Source organism: Haematobia irritans, chromosome 4, assembly GCF_050003625.1.
Source record: "Haematobia irritans isolate KBUSLIRL chromosome 4, ASM5000362v1, whole genome shotgun sequence".
NCBI lineage: Eukaryota > Metazoa > Arthropoda > Insecta > Diptera > Muscidae > Haematobia > Haematobia irritans.
This window is the reverse complement of record NC_134400.1, coordinates 64169652-64196985: the sequence shown is the minus strand read 5'-3', so window position 1 is coordinate 64196985 and position 27334 is coordinate 64169652. Positions and strand designations below refer to the sequence as shown.

General features: G+C 32.9%; 2 protein-coding genes and 3 long non-coding RNA genes across 7 annotated transcripts; 1 reads left to right on the top strand and 4 right to left on the bottom strand.

Annotated features, from left to right (window-relative positions):
• Positions 1-2285: 2285 nt before the first annotated feature.
• LOC142233025 (sorting nexin-33-like) lies at positions 2286-3270 on the bottom strand. Its single transcript, XM_075303797.1, has 2 exons — positions 2406-3270; positions 2286-2348 (listed from the first exon to the last, which is right to left on the bottom strand). The coding sequence occupies exons 1-2, from the start codon at positions 3132-3134 to the stop codon at positions 2301-2303; spliced, it is 777 nt and encodes a 258-aa protein (XP_075159912.1). The 5' UTR covers positions 3135-3270; the 3' UTR covers positions 2286-2300.
• Positions 3271-11120: 7850 nt separating this feature from the next.
• Positions 11121-11590, bottom strand: LOC142235011 (uncharacterized). The gene is made up of 3 exons (XR_012721765.1): positions 11503-11590; positions 11333-11438; positions 11121-11267 (listed from the first exon to the last, which is right to left on the bottom strand). It is a non-coding gene; the product is annotated as an uncharacterized LOC142235011 (long non-coding RNA).
• Positions 11591-11916: 326 nt separating this feature from the next.
• LOC142235013 (uncharacterized) lies at positions 11917-12853 on the bottom strand. Its single transcript, XR_012721766.1, has 2 exons — positions 12499-12853; positions 11917-12434 (listed from the first exon to the last, which is right to left on the bottom strand). It is a non-coding gene; the product is annotated as an uncharacterized LOC142235013 (long non-coding RNA).
• A 4004-nt stretch (positions 12854-16857) lies between these two features.
• On the bottom strand, positions 16858-17206 carry LOC142233613 (uncharacterized). The gene is made up of 2 exons (XR_012721453.1): positions 17129-17206; positions 16858-17071 (listed from the first exon to the last, which is right to left on the bottom strand). It is a non-coding gene; the product is annotated as an uncharacterized LOC142233613 (long non-coding RNA).
• A 293-nt stretch (positions 17207-17499) lies between these two features.
• LOC142233612 (uncharacterized) lies at positions 17500-26262 on the top strand. Of its 3 annotated transcripts, none has more exons than XR_012721452.1 (4): positions 17500-17959; positions 18020-18768; positions 20051-20290; positions 26006-26262. XR_012721452.1 is itself a non-coding variant. In XM_075304602.1 (4 exons), the coding sequence occupies exons 1-4, from the start codon at positions 17805-17807 to the stop codon at positions 26041-26043; spliced, it is 435 nt and encodes a 144-aa protein (XP_075160717.1). In that variant the 5' UTR covers positions 17503-17804; the 3' UTR covers positions 26044-26262. The 3 variants fall into 3 exon arrangements, 2 of the variants coding, with proteins under 2 accessions (XP_075160717.1, XP_075160716.1); XM_075304602.1 differs by having other exon boundaries at positions 17503-17959; positions 18020-18173; positions 20203-20290; XM_075304601.1 differs by having other exon boundaries at positions 17503-17959; positions 18020-18173; positions 20203-20299.
• The last annotated feature ends 1072 nt before the right edge of the window (positions 26263-27334 follow it).

Genomic DNA, 27334 nt, shown 5'->3' with positions numbered 1-27334 from the left:
CCAACTTCAATAATTTTTTGGGTCTATTTTGGTCAATCGGACTAATGGGGCTACGCCAAAAACATGGAAGGATACGTACAGTATTCAGCACATCTATTGTAGTTCTAGAATATAGACCCCAAAACGGAGGGCCGGTTTATAAGGGGACTATATCAAAAACTGGACCGATACACAATATATTCGGCACACCTCTTAATGGTCCTAGAATACCTCCAGATTTCAAATTTCAGGCAAATTGGATAAAAACTACGGATTGTAGAAGTCCAAGAAGTAAACTCGTAACATCGGTCTAAAAGGGGGCTATATCAAAACTTCGTCCGATAGTGACCATCTTCGGCACGCCTTGTAATGGTCCTATAATACCTCTAGATTTCCAACTTCAGACAAATTGGATAAAAACTACGGATTCTAGAAGCTCAAGAAATAAAATCGGGAGTTCTGTCTATATGGGAGCTATATTAAAACATGGTCCGATAATCACCATTTTCAGCACTCCTCCTTATAGCCCTAGAATACCTCTAGGTTTCCAATTTCTGGCAAATTGGATAAAAACTACGGTTTTTATAAGCCCAAGACCCCAAATCGGGCGATCGGTTGATATGGGAGCTATATCAAAACCTGGACCGATCTAGCTCATCTTCGACATGACAAACTTATTATACCCCTGCCACCATTCTATGGTGGTGGGTATAAAAATATTTTTATGTAGAAAATTTTGTCAAAAATTTATTTCTATAGAAAATTTAGCCAAAATTTTGCTTCTATAGAAAATTGTGCAAAATTTTATTTACACAAAAAATTTTCCAAAATTTCTATTAATAATTTTTTCAAATTTTTTTCCATAGAAAATTGTGCCAAAATTTTGTTACTATAGATTTTTTTATACAAAATTTATACAACATTTTATGTCGATAGGAAATTTAGTCAACATTTTATTTTTATAGAAAATGTAGTCTAAATTTTCTAAATGGTAAAAGTGACTCAAATTTTGCTATATAAAAAATTATGAATGTTTCCCAAATATTGCACGAGATTTTGTAGAAGTCTGATTTCAGATTTTATCAAAATGTTGATCTAAATACAAAGTTGTGCAGAGTATGTTACAATCGGCCCGCCCGACTTTAGACTTTCTTTGCATTTTTATTTTTTGCTATAATTGTGTTACGTCTCATAACGTTAGATTTAAATTTTAGGTACAGAGATTTTCTAGAAGTATATACAATTTTGTCTAAATCGATTCAGATTCAAATTCATGCATATGGGAATATAACCCTTTATAATAATTTTCGTCCACAAATACATATACTGTCGGTATCTTCTCATATTATGATGGGTATTTATATCATTATTTTATTTATTAAACATTGCCCTAAATTTGAAATAAAGAGTTTAATTGGTATAAATGCGAAATTAAGACCTTTCTTGCACACATAAATAAATACGATACTTTATATCGATCCATATATATACCCCATATATATCCCCTCAATAGAACTACAAATTAGTGGTACTAAAATGCGATTTAGTTATATTACCCGGAGTCGACTCCGGAGTCGGAGTCGGAGTCGAGCTGATGAAAAATGCTGGAGTCGGAGTCGGAGTCGAGCAAAATTGGCTCGACTCCACAGCCCTGGTTTTGTATTCGAGATTTTGAAAATTTAAAATTGAGTTTATCTATTTTTTTAATATGCATTACCTTATAATGGTTACGTTACAAATTCTTAATATTTATTAAATGTATGTTTTGGTGGTCTTATATCCTTTGTATAAATCAATTTTCGCAAAAAATTGAGTTATGTGTTTAGGAATTTTTCAAACGCTTCAACTGCTCTTGAAACATGTTTGATGTGATCATATTCCTTCATGGTAATGTGAAACGCCGTTTGGAATCGGCTATAAAAAGTAGGTCCCTTGTCATCGTACAAAACATAGAGACGGACAGCAATCATTGATAAGGAAGAAGTTCACTTAGACTGAGTCTTGTATAAAGGGCTGCCACAATACCTAAACTAAGCATATTCTTTCTCTGCGTGTGATATAACATCGTGAGCATCATTGATTATCTGCATGAATTTGGGTATATGCTATATACATATCAGAATTGAACGAAAAAAGGTTTTCAGTATCATACCTCCAAGTCATACATACCCAAAAAATTATACTTGCTCAAATTAAATTAAATGCAACAAAGGGTTAAGAAGTATACGACATATCACAGGGCAAAAGGTGATCTTTTAAATTTCGCTGTCTACGTTTTTTCGTCGGTCTGTAGGAAACACGACAGCAGCTGCTTTTTGCGGTTATAATTTTTTCGATGAGTGTACATTGTCTCTCGAAAATTTTAATGGCTTAATTTTATTCTATTTTTTTATCAATGTTTGATTTATATTTTAAGTTATACTTACTGATATATTGTTGAAACTTGGAGTCAACTGGTAAGCTATAAATGTCTTCATGCCTTTAAATTTAGTTTCTTTCTTAGGACTGGCGACAACAACAGAATAAGATTGATAATTCGGTTGCCACTGGTAAAAGTTCTCACAAGGCACTATGTGAATTAGTTCATTCTCTGGTAGCTTATCTTTGTTTCCAAGGCCAAGGATGAACGAATCCGAACTCTTCCCAAACATGCCCGACTTCTTAAGTGTTGCTGTATTGTTATTTCCTGGCAAGAAAGTCGATTGAAGAACGTCCTCGGAGGGCGTTGGAGGCAAATTTTTATCGTAATTACTTGATGAGTGCTGAATATGCTTCTCATTTGTCTTCGAACTATTGTTACTTGGTCCAATTTCTGAATAAGTATCGTCATCCCAATCATCTTCCCAGTCATCGCCATCATTAAAGTCATCAGTCATTGAGTCATATCTGGATGCGTTCGTGTTACTTTCGAATGCTACAGCATTTTGTGAAACTTGGATATGTTGCCGCTGTTTTATGTCATTTATGCCCATTGGCATAACTTCCACATAGGCCGCTGGAAACAAACCTACATCACCTCTTGAGTTTTTACCTTCCCACCATCCTTCACCGACATCAGTTCGAATTACTTCCAAAATATCGCCCACAGCTATCGAAATTTCAGACGTTCCAGGTTCTCCAGAAAATTCATATAATGCACGTACATGTGATGTCATTTCCTTACAATAATTCACAGACAATAAACTACCAGTATTATGCACAAAGAAACTTGAAAATAGTGCAAATGGTTTAAACGAATGATTAATAACTTTACGACAGGGTTACCACATATCAATGAAACCTGATAAAAACATGGAAGTGATCATATACACTTGTCTAATGCGCTTTACAGACTATCAGTTATTCCGGACGACAGTGCTCGTGTCGAACATATCCCATATATTGTGCACATTATAAGTTAAGTCCGAAGGCATAATCGATACTGCTGCATGTTTATGGGGTCGATAACACATTTACCGATTATTTAGTCATCGCCGACAAGTCGTATCGATCCGACACACTGTAAGATTCTTTACAAACACCGACATTCCGTCCGGAATAACTGATAGTCTGTAAAGCGCATAACGGTAGCGGCATTAAAACAGCTAAACTTGTCTGATCCCAACAAACACAAGGATGAGCATTTTTCATAGGTAAAACTAAATCAGTAAGAAAAAGGCATAATATTATACAAATTTGTTGCAAATTTTATTATAAATTGATGGGGAATAGCCCAGAGCAAATTTTCACAAAGTTTGTATTCTTTAAAATGGATTATTAAAGAAAAGTAATCTTGAAAAAATGAAGATTTTAGCGGCTAAAGGTGAGTATTAAGTTCGAGTTTAGCCGCTAATTTTCACTAAAGTGAAAACTAAATCAGTAAAAAAGTCATAAAATTATACATATTTGTTGCAGATTTCATTACAACTTGATGGGGAATATCCCAAAGTAAATTTGCACAAAGTTTGTATTCATTAAAATGGATTACTAAAGAAAAGTAATCGTGAAAAAATGAGGATTTTAGCGGCTAAAGGTGGGTATTAAGTTCGAGTTTTTTCACTAAAGTGAAAACTAAATCAGTAAAAAAAGGAATGAAATTATACATATTTGTTGCAGATTTTATTATAACTTGATGGGGAATAGCCCAAAGCAAGTTTTCACAGAGTTTGTATTCCTTAAAAAGTTTTATTAAAGAAACGTAATCGTGAAAAAATGGCGATTTTAGCGGCTAAACTCGAACTTAATACTCACCTTAAACTCGAACTTAATACCCACCTTAAGGTGAGTACTATGTTCGGCTTTTTCACCAAAACACTAAATTAAAAGTACAAATATATTTATGAAGACGATTATATTTTGATCAAGTCTTGCCAAATATAGGATGGAAAAGATCCAAGGAATTGTTTGCAAATAATTTTATATTTCTATATTAATTAATTAAAAAAAGTAACCGTGAAAACAAGCTGGTTTTCAGCTTGAAAAGTGAACATAGTACTCAGCTTTAAAGGTGAGTATTAAGTTCGAGTTTAAGGTGAGTATTAAGTTCGAGTTTAGCCGCTAAAATCGCCATTTTTCACGATTACTTTTCTCTAATAATACTTTTTAAGGAATACAAACTTTTTGAAAACTTGCTTTGGGCTATTCCCCATCAAGTTATAATAAAATATGCAACAAATATGTATAATTTTATGCCTTTTTTACTGATTTAGTTTTCACTTTAGTGAAAAAACTCGAACTTAGTACTCACCTTAAAGGTAGGTATTAAGTTCGAGTTTAGCCGCTAAAAACGTAATTTTTTCACGATTACTTTTCTTTAATAATCCATTTTAAGGAATACAAACTTTGTGAAAATTTGCTTTGGGCTTTTCCCCATCATGTTATAATAAAATTTGCAACAAATATGTGTAATGCATGAACATTTTTCTTACTGATTTAGTTTTCACTTTAGCGATTTTAGCGGCTAAAGCTGAGTACTATGTTCAGTTTTCAAGCTGAAAACCAACTTGTTTTCACGGTTACTTTTTTTAATTAACTAATTTAGAAATATAAAATAATTTGCAATCAATTCCTTGGATCTTTTCCATCCATTATTTGGCAAGACTCGATCAAAATATAATCGTCTTCATAAATATATTTGTACTTTGGTGTTTAGGCCGGTATGCACCTCTAGCGAAATTTTCGGTAGCAAAAATTTATTTAAGTCTACAACAAAAAAACAGGGCTGTGTATACAAATTTTAAACCAGCTAATCGCTTTTAAAAATTGTTAATATATGTTCCAAATATTCCTCAAATAAAGTGTTTATTATTTACAGACCTTTTAAAACTTTTACGCACACTATGATTGTAATAAATTAAATGTTTGCTGCCAAAATATGCTTTTGACAACCCTGTTATTTTCATTAGAGGTGCGTACCAGCTTACGAAATTGAACGCTACCGAAAATTTCGTTAGCATAAATAGCAATGCATTTCTTATGGGAATGAAATTTTTCGCTAGAGGTGCATACCGGCCTTTTTGGTGAAAAAACCGAACATAGTACTCACCTTAAAGGTGGGTATTAAGTTCGAGTTTAGCCGCTAAAAACGTCATTTTTTCACGATTACTTTTCTTTAATAATCCATTTTAAGGAACACAAACTTTGTGAAAATTTGCTTTGGGGTTTTCCCCATCAAGTTATAATAAAATTTGCAACAAATATGTATAATTTCATGCATTTTTCTTTCTGATTTAGTTTTCACTTTAGCGATTTTAGCGGCTAAACTCGAACTTAATACTCACCTTAAACTCGAACTTAATACTCACCTTAAAGGTGGGTATTAAGTTACCATATTTAGTTTAGCCGCTAAAATCGCCACTTTTCACGATTACTTTACTAATGTTTTTTAAGGAATACAAACTTTGTGAAAACTTGCTTTGGGAAATTCCTCATCAAGTTATAATAAAATCTGCAACAAATATGTATAAATTTATGCCTTTTTTTTACTGATTTCGTTTTCACTTTAAGCTGAGTACTATGTTCAGTTTTCAAGCTGAAAACCAGCTTTTTTCACGGTTACTTTTCTTAATTATTTAATTTAGATATATAAAATGATTATCAATCAATTCATTGGATCTTTTCCATCCATTATTTGATAAGACTTGATAAAAATATAATAGTCTTCATAAATATTTTTGTACTTTTAATTTAGTGCTTTGGTGTAAAAACCGAACATAGTACTCACCTTTAAGGTGAGTATTAAGTTCGAGTTTAGCAGCTAATTTTCACTAAAGTGAAAACTAAATCAGTAAAAAGTCATAAAATTATACATATTTGTTGCAGATTTCATTATAACTTGATGGGGAATATCCCAAAGTAAATTTGCACAAAGTTTGTATTCATTAAAATGGATTACTAAAAAAAAGTAATCGTGAAAAAATGAGGATTTTAGCGGCTAAACTCGAACTTAATACCCACCTTTAGTGAAAATTAGCGGCTAAACTCGAACTTAATACTCACCTTAAACTCGAACTTAATACCCACCTTAAAGGTGGGTACTAAGTTCGAGTTTAAGGTGGGTACTAAGTTCGACTTTTTTCACTAAAGCTGAGTACTATGTTCAGTTTTCAAGCTGAAAACCATCTTTTTTCACGGTTACTTTCCTTAATTAATTAATTTAGAAATATAAAATGATTATCAATCAATTCATTGGATCTTTTCCACCCATTATTTGATAAGACTTGATAAATATATAATAGTCTTCATAAATATTTTTGTACTTTTAATTTAGTGTTTTGGTGAAAAAACCGAACATAGTACTCACCTTAAAGTGAAAACTAAATCAGTAAAAAAGGCATACAATTATACATATTTCTTGCAGATTTTATTATAACTTGATGGGGAATAGCCCAAAGCAAGTGTTCACAAATTTTGTATTCCTTAAAAAATATTAGTATAGAAATGTAATCGTGAAAAAATGGCGATTTTAGCGGCTAATGCTTAGTACTAAGTTCGTTTCTGCGAAAAACGAATATCTTCATCTATCTCCGTAAATAGGGTCTCAAACCCAGGGATGTTAACTTATTTTTGCGAAATAATATACCGGCCTATTTTTTCGTGTGAAAAATCCAGGATTGTATGTATTTGAAAATATTCAAAACAAAGATTTCGCATTTATTCCGCGATCGTAGTACTAGGCTTAAACTCGAACTTAATACTCACCTTTAAGGTGAGTATTAAGTTCGAGTTTAACCGCTAAAATCGCTAAAGTGAAAACTAAATCAGTAAGAAAAATGCATGAAATTATACGTATCTGTTGCAAATTTTATTATAACTTCATGGGGAAAAGCCCAAAGCAAATTTTCACAAAGTTTGTATTCCTTAAAATGGATTATTAAAGAAAAGTAATCGTGAAAAAATTACGTTTTAGCGGCTAAACTCGAACTTAATACTCACCTTAAGGTAAGTACTATGTCCGCTTTTCGCGTTGAAATTTTCGCGGTTACTTTATTAAAACAGTTCAATATAAATCAGATAAATTAACTCAATTTATGCACAGTTTCTTGTTCCTCTAGATGTTGGCAAGACTTTACAGGAATAAGTTTGTTTTAATTTATAATTTTGATTATTTAAGGAAAAGTAATCGCGAAAATAAAGTGGTGTACAACTCGAAAAAGGAACATAGTACACACCGAACTTAGTACTCACCTTAAAGGTGAGTACTATGTTCGGTTTTTTCACCAAAACACTAAATTAAAAGTACAAAAATATTTATGAAGACTATTATATTTTTATCAAGTCTTATCAAATAATGGATGGAAAAGATCCAATGAATTGATTGATAATCATTTTATATTTCTAAATTAATTAATTAAGAAAAGTAACCGTGAAAAAAGCTGGTTTTCAGCTTGAAAACTGAACATAGTACTCAGCTTTAGCGGCTAAACTCGAACTTTACCACCTTTAAGCTGAGTACTATGTTCAGTTTTCAAGCTGAAAACCAGCTTTTTTCACGGTTACCTTTCTTAATTAATTAAAGACAAGATTAAACCAAAGACATTTTTAATTGTTTGAACGATGTGATTTTCGTAGAAATTAGGAATAATGCATTCCATATATTAATAAAATTTTCCTATATTTATATACCACTATACTACAGAATGAAAAAATTTAACTAATTTGAATTCATATATGGAATGATTTTATTGAAATTTTTTCATTCATTTCGACAAATCTTACACATTTGTGGTAAAACTTTTACTTCATAATTAGAACTGCTTACCTTAGTTTTTAAATACAATTTTATTTATTTCTATAAGCAATTTTATCTTCAATAAAAGACATGTTTTATTAATATATTGAATATATTTATTAAGAATCAACAGAATCGAATCTCTTTGAAATATTAGTTTATTATTCCACTATTTCCAATTTCCGTGTGATATTATCAACTGTAAAACGCACTTTTTCTTCTTCTTGTACTTTTCACTTTTAATAAGTTGCTGCCCAACGATTTTGTCCTCCTTTTACAATTTCAATACCTACAAATATAAAAAATCATAAAACATTTTTGTTGCAAAAGGTTAGCGTCACTGAATATTACCTGATAATTGAAGATTCCAAAATGAAGACAAATGAAAGGGTTGTTATTCTGCTGGTGTTTTCTTTCTTTATACACCATCACGAGCATTGATAGATTTATTTAAAAAAACGAAAATTTTTTTCACTAATTTAAAATAACAAATATTTTATATATTTTATTTGTTATTTATTATATTATTTTACTATATTATTTTTTAGCAATCTCTCCGAAACAACGCGATTCCAACTAAAAAACAACCGACGCGCAAATATATCGATTACACCCACGCGCAAACACATCGATTACGATGACAGGTATCGATTACAGGTAGACAATAGAAATTTAGGAAATTTCCTATATTCTAACAAGTGTGTTTCCTTAAGTTTTGAAAGGATTGCATACTTCTTAGTACGAATGAACTAAAATATTTTTCTATGCCAAGTGTTGTTCTTATGTATGAAAAACTTTCTTTTATAAAGGAAGTCGCAATTATCATTTTATAAGAAATTTTACTAATTTTGAGGAAACTTGGGTTTAGTTCGGTTTTTTTTTATTTTTACGAATGCTTTGTTATCGGTGAATAAAATTTTCTTTTTCAGTAGTAAATTCTTATACCCAGCGAAGAAAATAGTATGAGTAAAATTCCATGCCTTATTCTAGTTAATGAACTATTCCTAACTGCTTACAGTTTAGGATTTTTTTACTGAAACGAGTAAATTTTATTATTTTTCACAAAAATTTGCCTTAATGGAAATAAAATGGATAAACTATATTGATGAAAATTTTTTCCTTTAGTTTCAAAGGCACTTTTTTCTGGGTGATTAGCTGGTTTAAAATTTGTGTACACAGCCCTGTTTTTTTGTTGTAGACTTAAATAAATGTTTGCAACCGAAAATTTCGCTAGAGGTGCATACCGGCCTTTAGTGAAAAAATTACGATTTTAGCGGCTAAACTCGAACTTAATACCCACCTTAAGGTGAGTACTATGTTCGGGTTTTTCACCAAAACAATAAATTAAAAGAACAAATATATTTATGAAGACGATTATATTTTGATCGAGTCTTGCCGAATAATGGATGGAAAAGATCCAAGGAATTGATTGCAAAAAATTTTATATTTCTAAATTAGTTAATTAAAAAAAGTAACCGTGAAAACAAGCTGTTTTTCAGCATGAAATCGGAACATAGTACTCAGCTTTAAAGGTGGGTATTAAGTTCGAGTTTAAGCCTAGTACGAAGATCACGTTTTCGCACGAAAAACTGTTATACTCCCTATAAAAAAAGGTTAGCGCGGAATAAATGCGAAATCTTTGTTTTAAGCATTTTAAAGCACATATTTATACAACCCTGGATTTTTCGCACGAAAAAATAGGCAGGCATATTATTTCGCATAAATAAGGTAACATCCCTGGGTTTGAGATCCTATATACGGAGATAGATGAAGATATTCGTTTTTCGCAGATACGAACTTAGTACTAAGCATTAGCCGCTAAAAATGTAAATTTTTCACGATTACTTTTCTTTAATAATCCATTTTAAGGAATACAAACTTTGTGAAAATTTGCTTTGGGCTATTCCCCATCAAGTTATAACGAAATCTGCAACAAATGTGTATAATTTTATGCCTTTTTTACTGAAACAATGACGATTTTAGCGGATAAACTTAATACCAACCTTAACACCATATCAATTTGATAGTGAATCCCATGGCTGAATAAGGAGGTTGAATCACGATAACAAAAACAACAAATTTCAATATGTTGTTTACAATTTTAAGAAGTCAAAATCAGCTGATAAAAGAATCGTATGGCATTGGTAAAAGTGACAATTACTTATTCCTTCAATTGTCCTGAAAAAAATAATTAAAATCCAGAGAAAAATAAAGCCCAATAAACACAAACGTTTGAAAAATGCTAAATTTCAACAATTTTTCAAACATTTTTTCAAAGGATTAGGGTAATATTAAAGTTGAAAAATTGTTGAGAAAATCGCGTTCTCAACAAAAAACAGACATTACCCTCAACAGTGAAATTCAACACATTAGCAATAATATCTCAAGTGTTATCCTCAAATTGAAATGCATCGCTACTCAATAATTTGTCAAACAATTTTCGATGCGAGTCAAATTCAAAATTAACATCGTTGCAAATACTTTTCAACCTAAATTTGTATGAATGATATCCCCAATTCAAATTGAAAGTCAAAGCCAAAATTCTATGAATTTTGTATAATTTATTCATTTTCATCAAAATAAAATATATAATAATACACTACACTACATAATACACTACAATACCAATTGATAAATAATAATCTTATTAAACATATCAACAAATAAGAACAAAAAAAAACAACAAAACTTTAAATATCTTAAACATTATTAGTAAACACTTTTGCATTGATAATTCGTTTTCCTTCCTTTTGGTGTCATAAAACAGCATTAAAATTTATTAACAAGCGGGCAATTTGAAATTAGGAACGTACTGGACCGCGTGTTAGAATTGATTTCCAGCAGAAGGAATTCACAAAATATCAATTTTAAACTGATAATAGCATATGAATTAAACTGACGATGTGATGCCCATTTTCATCCAGAAGTTGTTGATGTCAACAATTTGTTGTTTTTAACAATTTTAATTGGTTTCACTTGTAATGTTTCTGGAAACTTTTTCTTGTCGATAAGCCACTCATTTTTCATTGGTCAGCTTCTTAATGTTTGCAAGAATGTAGCATCCAAAGATTTTGGTTTTCTGCAAAGAGATTTAAATTTAGTGACTTCTCTAAAGTGTTGATTTAATTTTTCATATTGACGTACCAATTATTATAAACTATTTGAAGCAGTTCCAGTTAATTGTCCACCATTTTTTCATCGGTCAGCTTTTTAATGTTTTCAAGAACGTAGAATCCATAATTTTAGTTTTCTGCAAAGAGATATACATTTAGTGACTTCCTTAAAGTTTTATTTCATTTTTTATTTTCACTTACCTATTTTTATAAACTATTTGGTTATTTGTCTAAAATTTTCCATTTTTTTATTTCTTGCAATTGACCACGAACTTCGTTGCACAAATAACCCAATAAACACAAACGTTTGAAAAATACTAAAATTCAATAATTTTTCAAACATTTTTTCAAAGGATTAGGGTAATATTCAAGTTGAGAAATTGTTGAGAAAATCGCGTTCTCAACAAAAAACAGACATTACCCTCAACAGTAAAATTCAACACAATAGCAATAATTTCTCAATTGTAATCCTCAAATTAAAATGCATCGCTACTCAATAATTTCTCAAACAGTTTTCAACGTGAGAAAAATAAAAAATTAGCATTGTTGCGAATACTTTCAAACCACAATTTGTATGAAAGTCAATCCTAGTTCTAACTGAAAGTCGATACTAAATTTCTAGGGATTTTGTAAATTTTATTATTTTTTTCGTTAACAAATATAATAATCTTAAAAATAACATTAATAATATATAAAAATAATAATATAATACCAATCAAAATGTAATTATCTTATTAAACGTATTAATAAATAAAACTATGAATACAACTTTAAATATCTTAAACATTTTTACATGTATAATTCCATTTCCTCCATAATGTTGGTGTCAAATAACTATTAATTAATATGCTGGCAATTTAAAATAATTACTATCGAGGAACTTGCTAGCTTGTGTGTTAGAATAGATTCCAGCAAGAGGAAATCACAAAATATCAACCTGATGACGGGATGTAAATTAATGTAATGCACATTTTCATCCAGAAGTTCTTGATATAGGACTGCACTTTGTTTTAATTGGTTGCACTTTGTAAGTTTTCTGAAAACTTTTCTTTGTTGTTTCCTTCATTGGTTTTTCATTGGTTTTTCATCGGCCAACATCTTCCAAGAATATACCATCCAATGATATTAGTTTTCTGCAAAACAATCGAGTTTTGTGATTTCCATTATGTTTTCATTTCACTTTTTATTTTGACTTACCAATTTGTATTTCTTCCAACTGAGAACGTACTTCGTGATTTCCTCAAGAACGTTGGTGTTACAAAATTGTTGTTATTAAAATACTGGCAATTTTCAGGAACTTGATGACCAGATAATTGGAATAAATTTCCAGCAATTTCAATTCACAAAATAACAAATTAAACCGATGATGCGATGTAAATTAAACTATCGATGTGATGCGAATTATCATCCAGTAGTTGTTGATATGGAAAAGCATAAATACCAAGTTTTTTTGGTTGGACTTTGATTTATGGAAACTTTCTCTTCTCGATAAGCCACTACCATTGTTCATCGGCCGGCCTCTTAATGTGTCCAAGAATCAGCATCCAAATATTTTAGTCTTCTGCAAAGAGATTTGAGTTTAGTTACTTCCTTAAAGTTTTCATTTCGTGTTTTAGTTTTACTTACCAATTATTATAAGCATTTTCAATTGATTATTAAAAAATTTCCATTTTTGTATTTCTGCCACGAACTTTGTTGTCCAATGTAGTATTGAAATCATATGGTTTTTTCGTTGCATTTCAGGGTAGTGTTTTGTCAAAGTTTTCTCTAATTATCTTCAACACATTTTCAAAGTTTTCGTCAACATTTTGCCAAATTGGTTGTAATTCGCAAACAACTTGAAGATGTATTGACGATGAGCTTTTTCAAGTCAAGTTGAATTTATGTTGAAAATTATATTTACCCTCAAACTGAAGAGGTGTTGCATTTGAAAAACGCTCATCCTGTGTTTATTGGGAAGTATTGAAAACCACATGGTTTTTTCGTTGCATTTTAGGGTAGTGTTTTGTCAAAGTTTTCTCATATTATCTTCAACAACTTTTCAAAGATTTCGTCAACATTTTGGCAAATTGGAAGTAATTCGCAAACAATTTGAAGATGTATTGAAGATGAGCTATTTCAAGTCAAGTTGAATTTATGTTGAAAATTATATTTACCCTCAAACTGAAAAGTTGTTGCATTTGAAAAACGCTCATACTGTGTTTATTGGGAGGTTCAAATTTAATTGTGTCACCTATGAGTGATTGTGAAGTGGATAATTCATCCGAGGAACGCCGATATGAGACAAATAAGACTATAATACCCACCAAAGTTAAGAACGGAAGTCAGTCAAATGGATCTTCGCCATCTATTATCAAAAACAGTTTATGATGCAGTTTAAAAACTGATGTGCGTGGTATTTTGGGTCTGGAATAAGTTATCAAGATACTCAAGTCATCTTTGAACAATTCTCCAGCTATGAATGCGCGAGTTTGTTTGAGATGCATTTGCTATGCAGTGTCATTTGGATAGCTGCAATCACCATAAACATAATTTTGACATCTTACAATTTTGTCGAAATAAAAAAACTTGTAATCATATGGGCCCATGATTTAACCTTCTTGTTCAGCCATGGTGAATCCCATATTCAACTTTAACAGGTTGGCTGATAAGTCCCCGGTCTGACACATAGATGGCGTCGCTAGTATTAAATGCATATTATTTTTATATAGTACCAACCTTCAAATGATTCGTGTCAAAATTTGACGTCTGTAAGTCCATTAGTTTGTGAGATAGAGCGTCTTTTGTGAATCAACTTTTGTTATTGTGAAAAAAAAAAAATGGGAAAAAAGGAATTTCGTGTTTTGATAAAATACTGTTTTCTGAAGGGGAAAAATACGGTGGAAGCAAAAACTTGGCTTGATAATGAGTTTCCGGACTCTGCCCCGGGGAAATCAACAATAATTGATTGGTATGCAAAATTCAAGCGTGGTGAAATGAGCACGGAGGACGGTGAACGCAGTGGATGCCCGAAAGAGGTGGTTACCGACGAAAACATAAAAAAATCCACAACATGATTTTGAATGACCGTAAAATGAAGTTGATCGAGATAGCAGAGGCCCTAAATATATCAAAGGAACGTGTTGGTCATATCATTCATCAATATTTGGTTATGCGGAAGCTCTGTGCAAAATGGGTGCCGCGCGAGCTCACATTTGACCAAAAACAACAATGTGTTGATGAGTCTGAGCGGTGTTTGCAGCTGTTAACTCGTAATACACCCGAGTTTTTCCGTCGATATGTGACAATGGATGAAACATGGCTCCATCACTACACCACTGAGTCCAATCGACAGTCGGCTGAGTGGACAGCGACCGGTGAACCGTCTCCGAAGCGTTGAAGGACTCAAAAGTCCGCTGGCAAAGTAATCGCCTCTGTTTTTTGGGATGCGCATGGAATAATTTTTATCGATTATCTTGAGAAGGGAAAACCATCAACTCTCAGACCTCAAAAAGATGCTCGCAGGGAAAAAAATTGGCTGCAATGAAGAGGTGATCGCCGAAACTGAGGCCTATTTTGAGGCAAAACCGAAGGAGTACTACCAAAATGGTATCAAAAAATTGGAAGGTCGTTATAATCGTTGTATCGCTCTTGAATGGAACTATGTTGAATTATAAAAACGAATTTTGACAAAAAAAATGTGTTTTTCTTAGTTAGACCGGGGACTTATCAGTCAACCTGTTAATTCAAATAGCCTCGCAAATTGCTTGCCTTCAACACATTTTCCAATAGGTTTGAAGCATTAAGGCCGGTATGCACCTCTAGCGAAATTTTCGGTAGCAAAAATTTATTTAAGTCTACAACAAAAAAACAGGGCTGTGTACACAAATTTTAAACCAGCTAATCGCATTTAAAAATTGTTAATATATGTTCCAAATATTCTTCAAATAAATTGTTTATTATTTACAGACCTTTTAAAACTTTTACGCACACAATGATTGTAATAAATTAAATGTTTGCTGCCAAAATATGCTTTTGACAACCCTGTTATTTTCATTAGAGGTGCGTACCAGCTTACGAAATTGAACGCTACCGAAAATTTCGTTAGCATAAATAGCAATGTATTTCTTATGGGACTGAAATTTTTCGCTAGAGGTGCATACCGGCCTTTAAAATGAAATTTAGTTTGAAAAGTTGTTGCTAATATGTTGAGAAATTATTGCTAACGTGTTGAATTCTACTATTGAGGGTAATATCCGTTTTTTGTTGAGAACGCCATTTTCTCAACAATTTCTCAAATTGAATTCTAAGCTAATTCTTTGAAAAAATTTTTGAAAGCGTATTGTGTATAAGCATTTCTCTAATGCGCTTTACAGACTATCAGTAGTGGGATTCTGTATTCAATTTTAACGATTAATCGCATCGTTAAGAAGGGATAACAAGAAAAATAACAACTAAGCTATTCGGTAGTCTTTTTAAACTACATTTACAATCGTTTAAAATCGGCTGTGTTGTTTTCTGGGCAGATAACAATAAATACGTCGTTAAGTAAACAACGAAGATTTTTTGGTTGTTTACTTTCTATAATGAATTGACGTTATCAGCAGAAATTTCATTCATGTAAACTAGGGTCTTTAATAATGTATTTTACTTTTAATAGGAAAAAATGGATCCCTTCTCTATTACAAAAGAGTTTTCTGCAATATTTTAAAAATCCGAAGGTTCTAAACCGTTCTAAGAATTTTGTCGGTCGGAACTGCCTTAAATGGTCTTAAACTAAAGGGAATTTCATATAGATTGAGAATATCGACCATTTTTCTCTTCCGGCTTTGTGTATTTCATATAAATTTGCAAACTGGTTTTGTCATTCCACCGTTTTTCGTAGCAGGGTTGCCAAGCACAACGCAGCTTAAACAACAGTTGCTACAGATTAGGTACAGAATGACAAGATCGTTAGTGCAAACACGTTTTTTCGTAGACAACGTAAACGATGCGATTATCGTGAAAAAATACAGAATCCCACTACTGGTAGCCAATGAAATACTTCAAATGTTTATAAGTTGTACAATAAATCATATGAATGGTAAAATTGTACGGAATGTATTTCATATGTTATATGGTGGCCGTCACAAAGCCAAATTTTTGTGTTCGGAAGCAATGAAGAAACAAAATTTGGGAAGTACGAAGTCGGACACCAAGTAACGTTTGAATATGGTTTTATTTCCTTGTTAGTTAATTAAGAAACTGATACTATGTCTAATAACCTCACCAGAAGTATTCTACAAGCCTACATACACATCTAAATGATAAAGTTGTCTATTACCCTGCCAACATTTTTTGAATTTGGGGACTCTTTTGAGAATCCCCACTACGTCGAAAACAATCATATACGACATCAAAAACTCGTCGGAAAAGCGCCGTCACTATTGAGAAGTTGTACCACGCCAAGTTACTACAAAAATGTTTCGCATGAGTGCAATTATTAGGTGCCTTTATAGATCAATTTAGAACGACGCCAATAAGGGACCCTCCAAACAATCAGAAAAAGTGCATTTTAAGATAGTTGTAAAAGAATCATTGTGGTCGAGTAAAACACGTTTGTTTAGATATTTATTAATTTGATTAAACATTTACAAATTCTTAAAAATATAACATTTATACCACTATCGCATTACATTTAACATAATTTTTGGCATTAATGATGATGTTGAGTTACAAGTAGCGAGTTACATGTTGCTGCGTCTATCAACCAGTGTTTTTATTCCATGGAGGCAGCGTGTCTCTAAAATATCTGAAAAACAATCACTTTATTCCATTTGGAAAATCACCAAATTGTTCACCAATATACCTTTCACAATTTTAAGCGTATAATCTATGTTTTCAGAACTTTATTTTCGTTTTTATTTAATTAAAATATAACAAGCTGGTTGCGCTTGGCGTTTCACAAAAAAGTGGCTTTTTTAACAGTAGGGATGGCAAATTACTTGCATGTACTTTTTGATGTACCTTTTCATGATGGTTGAAGTGACATTTAAGAGTCTGTGGTAACGATGAGGTTGAAATGGAACTTTGAAATGCTGGCAGGGTAACTACCCGGATCCTATTAACAAAATCGCGCGAACAGACCTAATGTCAGTATTCGCTGTCCCATAACGCATTCATTTAGGTATCGTCTACGCGTTTCCAAGACGTATCGTAAAGTAATACATTGTTGGCACTAATCGGAATTACCAGAAGCCAAGAAGAAATTAAAAGGTTTGCATCATATTACATAGCGTCTCTGGCATCCACAAATATAATAATTCTGCAAACACTACGATACTAAGCCTAAAAATTAATTGCAAATATAATCACTTAGCACACGGGCTAAATTCTTTTCTAAAAAATACAAATGCCATTTTGTGCATTTACATACATGTAGAAATACAGCCTACACTAAACGGCGTAAATGCTGACCATTTTCCAACCAACAAACGTGTCCATGTGAAAGAGTTGTGTTAAATGGCTTCGTTGGAAAACATTTCATGGACTGTTGGACGGTCTCCATCATACGAATGCCTATATCCCTGCTCGGCCGTAAAGCTGATAAATGGCCATTCCCTGGCATCAAGTTTCAGTCGGATCGTATACCATATGGCAAATGTAACACACAGCCGAATGGCCATCAACTACATTTGGAGTAATTATATAATTCAGATGTTATCATATCATACCTATATTAATAAATACCTATCTGTAGTGTTTGTACGGGACTACCACCACCCAAGTGCCCTACGGGAGGAGGAAAGAAAGAAATCCAAAACTTTTGCTTTACAAAAAACATACCCATAATTGGAACACTATTCAGAGTTACCAATGATTGGTACAAATACTGTTTGGGAACAAACATCAAGGTAACCGATTGGGTAAAATAGTTTCCAATTAAAAAAAGTTTGCAAATGCTAACATATTTAATGAAAATATTAACTATTCCAATTAAAATTTTTATTAAATAAAGAAAACTTTTAGTACATATAAGACTTGAAAATAATTGAAAATGATAATTGGAACTATTCATCTGTTCACGAAGTAGTGACGCAGCCCTAAATAAACAATTTACTAACCGAAACACTAATGAGTATGAACCTTTGTGAAATTACAATTATGTTAATCTGATTAGCAGAAAATTTACTATACAAAACTAGGCAATAACACAATTGCTTCAAAATAAAATTAACTATGACTAACATAATTTAGACTTTCCTCTGTGTTTCTGTATATGTGTGGCAATAAATAATTTAGGATTCGGTCGTCTGCACCCATCTACAAAACTGTGAAACCAGATGTTTATATTATAGCATCAGCCAATCAAGTAAAACTTGCAAATATCTGATCTAGTGATGATTTACTGATTGTGGAATATCCAGCCTACGTAATATATCTCACCAAAATTTTCTACCGAAATCAAACAAAAACGAAGAACTATAGAAACTAAAAGTTGCAAAAAAGGTGTGCATAAAATTTTGCAAAGATACTAAACAAAATTATATTATAGGGAAAATTTGCTATAGAAGTTAAATTATGCACAATTTTTTTAGCACTAACATTATAACAAAATTTTTATATAAAAACATTTCTGCCCAGTTATCTAATCCCATGAAAACCTGGAAAATAATACTTCTAACATTTTGAAGTTCACAGAAAAATTGTGTAGCAATAGAACTTAATTTCCTATAGAAATGAAATCAAATTTCTATAGAAAATTTAGAATCTTATTTCTATAGAAACTTTTTGTCAAAATCTCACTTCTATAGAAAGCTTTGTCAAAATTTATTTCTACAGAAAATTTTCCATGGATATTTTTGTTTCTGTAGGAAACCTTCTCAAAAATTTATTTCTACTGTAAATTTTCTCAATATTTTATTTTTATTGAAATGCTGTACATTGTGTTTTCTCAAAATTTTATAGAAAATGTTTTCAATTTCTGTTTTGTCAAAATTTTCTTTCCATAGGAAATTTTCTCAAAATAAATACAAATACTTCAAAATTTTGCATCCAGAGAAAATTTTGTAAAAATGGAATTTTCACAAAATTTCTTTCAACCATTCCCTGAATCTTCCTATAGAAATAAAATCTTGATAAAATCTCGTATGAAGATGAAAATTGTCATAATTTCGTACAGAACTGAAACTTTGACAGCAAAAAAATTGAAAAGTAATTTCCTGTAGAAACAAACTCAGAGAAAAACTCCTATTGAAATGAAACTTTGACAAAAATCCTATAAATAGAATGTTGGCAAAATTCCTTTTTGAGCCAGCAGCTCCTCAAGCTAAACTTGTGATACCTTTTTCATGCACGATGGATCTTAAGGTCCAACCACACAAAAAAAAAATCTGCTTCAATTATGAAAATCAGTTGATCCAATTAATTTTTAAATTTAAACATAACCAATCACAAAAATGACAGTATCAATTAAAAAACAATTAATGGAAGGTCAAAGAAGATAATTTGATCCAATTGAAAATAGTAATCTTTACTATAGATTTTTGTGAATGTTTTTTTTTTTTTTTAAATGAATTTGTTGAATCAATTAAATTTTAATTGAACATTTTCCAAAACTCGACTACGATTCTACTTGGAAAAGTTTTCGAGATTTTTTTTTGTGCATGCTATCGATAAATATTATCAATATAAAATCAAACACTTTTATTTTATTTTTTTTCCTTTCTAACTTTTCTTTGAATTGTGTCAAACTTCTGAATAAAAACCTTTTTATAACATTTACATATAGGCACATAGACTGATTGCTGACCGGTTGTAGATTCATTCAGGCCCAATACCTCACTCTCCGAGACAATTTCAAAAAAAAAAAAAAAGAATCGTGTCCTGGTATCTATCGCTAACTATTTGTACTTTCATTAATATGTTTATTCTTTATTTCAGATAAATAGTGGAATATACGGCAATGTTTGCAGGTGTCAAATACTCCTAGATGTCAGTCAATCCCCAGCCATTGGATTACTATTGTGTTGTAAGTACAGTAAGTGATCACTTGTAGTTCTAGCCCTTAAATGTAGTTACAGTTGGAACATTAGGTAGCCTTTTTCCTTTGTCCCTTTTGGTACATCGACGCGTATGTCTATTCTCATTCCTTACATTTCATTGTCGATCATATACCCTGATATAAAAAAAAAATACTTCCACTATGCCTTGTACACATTCAATAGTGGTATTTCACCTAAAATTCAAATAAAGTTTCGTCATGACCCAGGCAAGTATTTCATGAACATATCATACCTTTAGGTGCTGAGCATGAACTGTACCTATCAGTTTCCCATTCAAGTTCTCCACTTCATACATATTCTTCCCAATGCGTCTTCTTATCCTGCACTTGAGCCATTGCTTACATAATTTGGCATTGATACCCTTAGAAAAATTACTTTGTACAAAGTTTTTCCGATAAACTTCCTGACCTTCTCTAAATCTAATCTCTCGCGCTCGTTTATTATAATACTTCTCATTTCTTACATATGCGTCATGAAGTTTCTTAGATATTCTCTTTTGAATAATTTGCATTCTTGACGACTGCGGTAACACTATGATCTCGCCGTCAGACAAAGCTCCTAATTTTTTCAAAATTTTGTAAGCTTGTGCATGTGTTACCATATTGTAACCAAAAAGCGCACAATAGGGTGTCTCGCCAGTCGAAGAATGAATAGTCGACCGCAATGCACACTCTATTTGTGACAAATCCTCATCCCATTTGTTCTGTTCCTTTTCCAATGATGCCCTTATGCTACTCAGGATGCTTTGGTTAACCCTTTCGCTGGCATTAGATTGAGGTGCATGAATAGCGGTGTGCATATGATGAATTCCATATAAGTTTAAGAGTTCCTTGAATGATCCGCAAGTAAATTGCTTTCCGTTGTCGGAATGCAGAGTTTCTGGAACTCCAAACTTATGGAATACCTCGGCGGTTAGAAATTTTATGATGGCTTTAGAAGTTGCTTTAGGCATAGCCTTAAGTAAAACAAACTTTGTTCTGTGGTCCAGGACAATGAATATATGTGTGTTACCACTACGTGTCCTGGGATACGGTCCAAGGAAGTCCACATATATTTTTTGGAATGGACGTTCAGTCCTTACTTCTTGACCCATGGTTGGTCTGAGAATTTGCTTTGGATTCTTGTTCTCCTTACAGTTCTGACAATCTTTCACAAAATCTCTGACGTCGGTTGCTAATGTTGGCCAATAGAAAAACTCCCTCACGTTGTAGATCGTCTTCCCTATTCCACCATGACATGTATTTATCTCATGTGAACGTTTGACAACACTTTCAGTGAGACCATCTGGTAACCAGATTCTCCAACAATCGTTTTCATCCACAATATCTCCACGGTTAAAATTCGTCCTCTTCATAACAATATCGTCTTCAATTTTCAAATCCGGTAATTGTCCTTCGTTCTGTCTTACAGTCTCTTTCAACTCCTCATATTTGGGGCAACTGAATTCAGGTGAGCTCAAGTCTATAAAAACATTGTTCTCAAAACTGAGCTCCTCCATATCTAGACGCGAAAGCATGTCAGGGACAACATTTTTCGAACCTTTCCTATGTATTATATTGAATTGATAACCCTGAAGTTTTAAACTCCAACGTGCGAGTCTTCCATGGAGATCCTGTTGTTTCATCAGCCATCGCAGACTGGAGTGGTCTGTGATGACTGTGAATTCCATCAATTCAATATACTGTCGAAATTTCTCAATAGCTAAAACCACTGCTAAACACTCTTTCTCCGTTGTTGAATAATTTTTTTGAGCAGGGTTAAGCTTTTTTGAGAAATATTCGATAGGATGTTCTTCACCTTCCGAATCTTTCTGGAACAAGACAGCTCCAACTCCCACATTTGATGCGTCGCACTGAACAAAAAATGGTTTGCTAAAGTCAGGACTTCGCAAAACAGGACTCGAAACTAATCTCACCTTCAGCAATTCAAATGATTTGTGAGCCTCTGGGGTGAAATTAAATTTAGTTGACTTTCTCAACGTGTCAGTGATCGGTGCAGTCAAGGTTGAATAATCCGGTATAAACCGCCTATACCAACCAACGCTCCCTAAAAATTTGCGGACATCTTTAGGAGTTTTTGGTGGCTTTATGTTGGTGATTGCTTCAACCTTGCTGGGATCAGTCTTCAATTTTCCGTCGCCTACGATGTATCCTAGATACCGAAGTTCTTTGTAGCAGAACTTAGATTTCTCTAAGTTTATCGTAAGGCCGGCGTCAGATAATCGTCTACCCACAATCTTCAACATCTCCACATGGTCTTGAAAATTCGATGACACTACCAGCAAGTCGTCTAAGTACACAAATACTCTGTCTTTGAGCTCGGATGGGATAACTTTATCCATGAGTCGGCACATACGCTGAGCAGCATTACACAGTCCAAAGGGCATTACTTTGAACTGGTAATGTGGTCTCCCTTGGACTGTGAAAGCTGTTTTTGGCCGACTCGATTCCTCTAAAGGAATTTGCCAAAAAGCGTCCTTTAAGTCGATGGCGGAAATGAAAAAAGTTTCTCCCAACCGGCTCAAAAGACCATCAATATTTGGTAACGGGTAGGCATCTTTCTTTGTCACTTTATTAAGTTCTCTAGCATCTAAACATAGCCTATTCTTATTTGGTTTGATGACTAGAGTTACTCTATTGTTCCAGGCTGCGTTTGTAGCTGGTTCAATAACGTCCAAAGCCAACATACGGTCGATTTCGGCGTATGTCAACTTCTGAACAGCTGGTGATATGGGAAAATATCTCATTTTCCTAGGTTCAGAGTCGCCAGTATCGATTATGTGACTTTCCAAATGCGTTTTTCCCAAACCAAATTTACTAAAACATTTGAATTCTAGTTTCGCACTTTCAAGTTGGATCTGTTGTTCATAGCTTAGCTCATGTATCTTAGGTCCGCTTCCTTCCGTTACATGTAATTCATTGATTTTCGGATATTTAAACGAAATTGTGATCCCAAACGTGTTCCAAAAATCACAGCCTAAAATAAGTTTCTGCGACAGCGAAGGAACCAAATAAAATGTCATGATATGAGATATGAGATTTTCCTCTTCCATCTGCTGTTCGAATTATGGATTTAAAATCAAAAATTTCAATACCCAATTCATCAACGACTTCCAAACAATCTTTCCCTAGACAAGAAACATTGGCACCACTGTCCATTAAACCTCTCATAGGGACATTGTTTATTAAGACGTCTAAATATGGTCTTATATCATTATCTGAACATAAGCTCGAAATGGATAACAATTTTCTTTCATTTTTTCTATTGTTGTATCGCGTCCTAGCTTTCATTATTCTTTCCGACGGCCCTTCTTTGAAATCTTTGAAGATTTCTTCTCTAACTCGTTCGTAATTCAAAAGTCTATCTTCATATGGAGTCAAAACTTTCAGTTTTGGTTTCCGATTCTCAGGGGTGATATCTACGCTCTGAGAATTGTACTCATCTCCTTTGATAATGTTTAGATTGTTTTGTGCTGGTCTAATAAATTCATTTGACGACTCATTTGGGTAAATTGTAAAATCTGAGTGTGGAACGTGTAACGAAATGTTACAGTCCGAAATACTTATTGGGGCGGGTTGGCATCCGAACATGATGGCCCCGTCCTCATCATGCTCTTCTGTTCTTTTCCCATACATCTTGGGCAGTTCGGTGTAATAACATTCTCGAACCCACATTTGTAGCAGAACAGGTTGCGTTTCTCGGATTCGCATTCAACAAATGTGTGGCCTGAATGCCTACAATTCCAGCATATAAGCTGTTTCACAGGCTGGTTACTTAGCCTTAATGCTTCAATATGGTGGTCTTGACCGAAATCATGTGGTTGTTCATAGTGAAAATCATTAGAATATTCTAATTCATTCACTCTACGAAATTGTTGTTGTTGTTGTTGTGGTCTAAAAGAGCTTCGTTTGGAAAGATTTCTTTCCGCGCGCCTGCACTCTTCTAACAGATGGTCCATGTTGACAATATTCATTGGAAATATCAGCTGAGCCAGTCCATCCTTCAGATTGTCTTTGACAATCTTAACCAATTCATTTTCTGGGATGGATACTCTCATCTGATTATTTAGTGTCAAAATATCCTGAAGAAAATTATCCGCACTTTCATTAAAATGTTGCCTCCTCTCCATGATCCTGCGTTGTATTTCGAAATCGCTCTCGAATCTCTGGAATTTTCGTCTGAAATAATATCTTAGGTTATCCCAGTCGCAATTCGGATTTTGTCTTCGAAAATTCCAGAACCACTCGAAAGCGTTTCCAGATAGCAACCGGTGAAAACCTTTCATAAGGACTGGCCATGGGCAATCAGTATCAGCCCTGATAGTTTCCACACGAAACAAAAAATCTTCTACGCTAACAGATTTACTACTGCCGTCAAATTGTATTCCCCATTTATCAATATCAAGGGTATGTTGTGTCCTTGGGACAAATCCAAAGGCAGAAGATGAAATCACATTTTGTTGACGTGGTGGTGGATAAATAGGTCCATTTGTTGGAATTTGATAGTTCTGGTTATGGTTCGACTGACAGTGATTAGAAATCGGTGGTGGTGGATAACTAAATCTATCAGATGGAAATTGGTAGTTCTGGTTATTACCAGTTCGGAAATTGTTAGAAACGGGAGGTGGTGGCAAATTATGTTGCTGTTGTTGAAATGTGTTAGTATTCGACGGATTACGAATTTGTTGACTTTGGCCCTAGTCCCTGTTGTGGTGTCCTATTAACCCCTTGGTAACTAGCATTATGTGACCCCGGAGGAAAATTAGTCGGTGGCAAATTATGTTGTTGTTGAGGAGTGTGCGTTATTGGTGCATTCGAAATCTGCTGATTTCGTCCTCGTACTTGTTGTGGTGGAACATTGTTCGTCGATATTGGATCTGCCTGATTCCTGTCCGATTCTGACAATGCTCGTTCAGACCTTATGGTCTCCCTTACTATTTCCGGTATTAATCTCCTAAGACTTTCCTGTAATTCCCTCATCGAACCTGCCTGAGCAGCACCTACTGAGGCTGCAACATAATCCTGAATTGACAGTCCGTTGAAGTTCTGTTGTACTGAATTGGAATTTGGCATCTCACGATTTTGTGACTGAAAATCATTTCTAATTCCAATCGCCGTAAGGCTACTGAATGTGGGAGATGGAAATGTACTATCTCTCCCTGTAGACGAAAAACTATTAGGACCCAATGTTAAGTCTTGATCAATATCTAATCCAGTGGTAGCATTTGCCGATGTAGTAGCAGTTGTAGTAAACGTCGTAACAGTGGTGGTTGCAGTGGCTGTCGTTGCAGTCACAGTAGCAGTAGTTGTTGTTGTATTTGTTGTCGTAGTTCTCGTCATGTTCGACATGGTATCACTGGCCGATTTTGATCTAAGCTTCATTATGTATAACTCAAAATTCTCACTTTGTATTGATATTGAAAGTGACGAAGTTTAACGTAAATTTCAAATTGAAAATTAAAAGAAAACGTTTTTTCACGTTAATCGAAAATACCGGTAAAAGTGGCCCAATAAGATTTTGTTTTAATTTTTGTTTAACCAACTATTTTCAACTTTTAGAATTCGTAGACGTTTTTTTTAACAATTCATTTCTTTTTTGTTTTTAGTTTTTGAATTAATTGGTTAATTAAAAAAAAAAACAAACTTCAAAATTTTCTAAAATTAGTTTTCTTTTTTTTTCAGATAATTCAAGGATTCATCAGATTGAGGTGTTTTTGTAGCTGCCTGCTCGAGAAGTGGCGAAAAAAAATCAATGAATTTGGAAAATTTATTTGTTCTATTATTCTATTATTTTTTTATTTGTATATTTTTGTAAATAAGTTTTGTCTAATTTCCCATAATAATATAAGAAATTTTTCATATTTTTCTCAAATTCATTTTATATTTATTAAATCATTAAAATAAATAGTTCCATTTTCTAGAATTTTCAGAAACTACAATCGTATTACTTTTTATAACTTTTCTCTTGATTATTCTTTTATTGGATTGTTATCTGTTTTATAATTTCTGTATAAAAACATTTTAAAGAATTCGGTTTCACAAATTACAACACATATAAACATATATTGTTAACTATCTAACCATCAATCTATGTATAAAAATATAGTAGCAAATAATCAAAACAAAATTAATTATTTAATTATGACTTACTATATTAGTTATACATAGTCAAAAGTTAAATAGTTAGCCATGTATGAATATCTATCAATGTATGTCGCTACACTGGTATAACAAAAGACACTTGTTTCCCGGGACTTACAAACATATCTAGTATACTCAAACATGGGAGAAAGTGGGTTTACGAAAACCATGCCTAGTAGCAAAAATTTAAGACTCCACTTCCTTTAGGCAGACAGTAAATGGTTCGAATGCACTATACAGACTAATACCTTTTTATTTAGAATTCAAATGATATAGACTTGCACAGCGTAGCAAGCTAGAACCATACTACTGTCCCACGTTGCTGGGCGCCAAAATGTGATGGACAAGATTTGTGGTGATAACGGTGGCACTATGAATTTAAGCTGCGGCTGTAGCTCGCCGGAAATGTGGGTTTCGATCCGTTATTATCCATCCATTTAAAAATAAGTGCCAGGTGTTGATAATAATTTCTCTTTTAATTTTTCTTAACTGTGAACAAGTAGAAATTCAAATATGAATTTCTTATTACAGAAAGACGGACAGACGGACATTCTTTAAATGTTTTTATACAATTCCGGAAATGAAAATGAATTTTATTAATGATTTATCGAACCTGTTGGATGTGGTTCGTTAGGCTACCCCCCCTTAACATGACCCTTTTATAGATCATCCTTGAGATCCTTTTTAGCCATTGATTTATATAAAGAATCTCCCAAGAAATTGACGCGACACTTCTCTTACAAACCGGCTACATCCTCAATCCTTTAATTAAAAACTCAGCACATTTTAATTTCAAAAATCGATTCACATTTCAATATATTGTTTCGAATTCGTTATAAAGGGTTTCGTGAAAATTTGTATAAATAAATT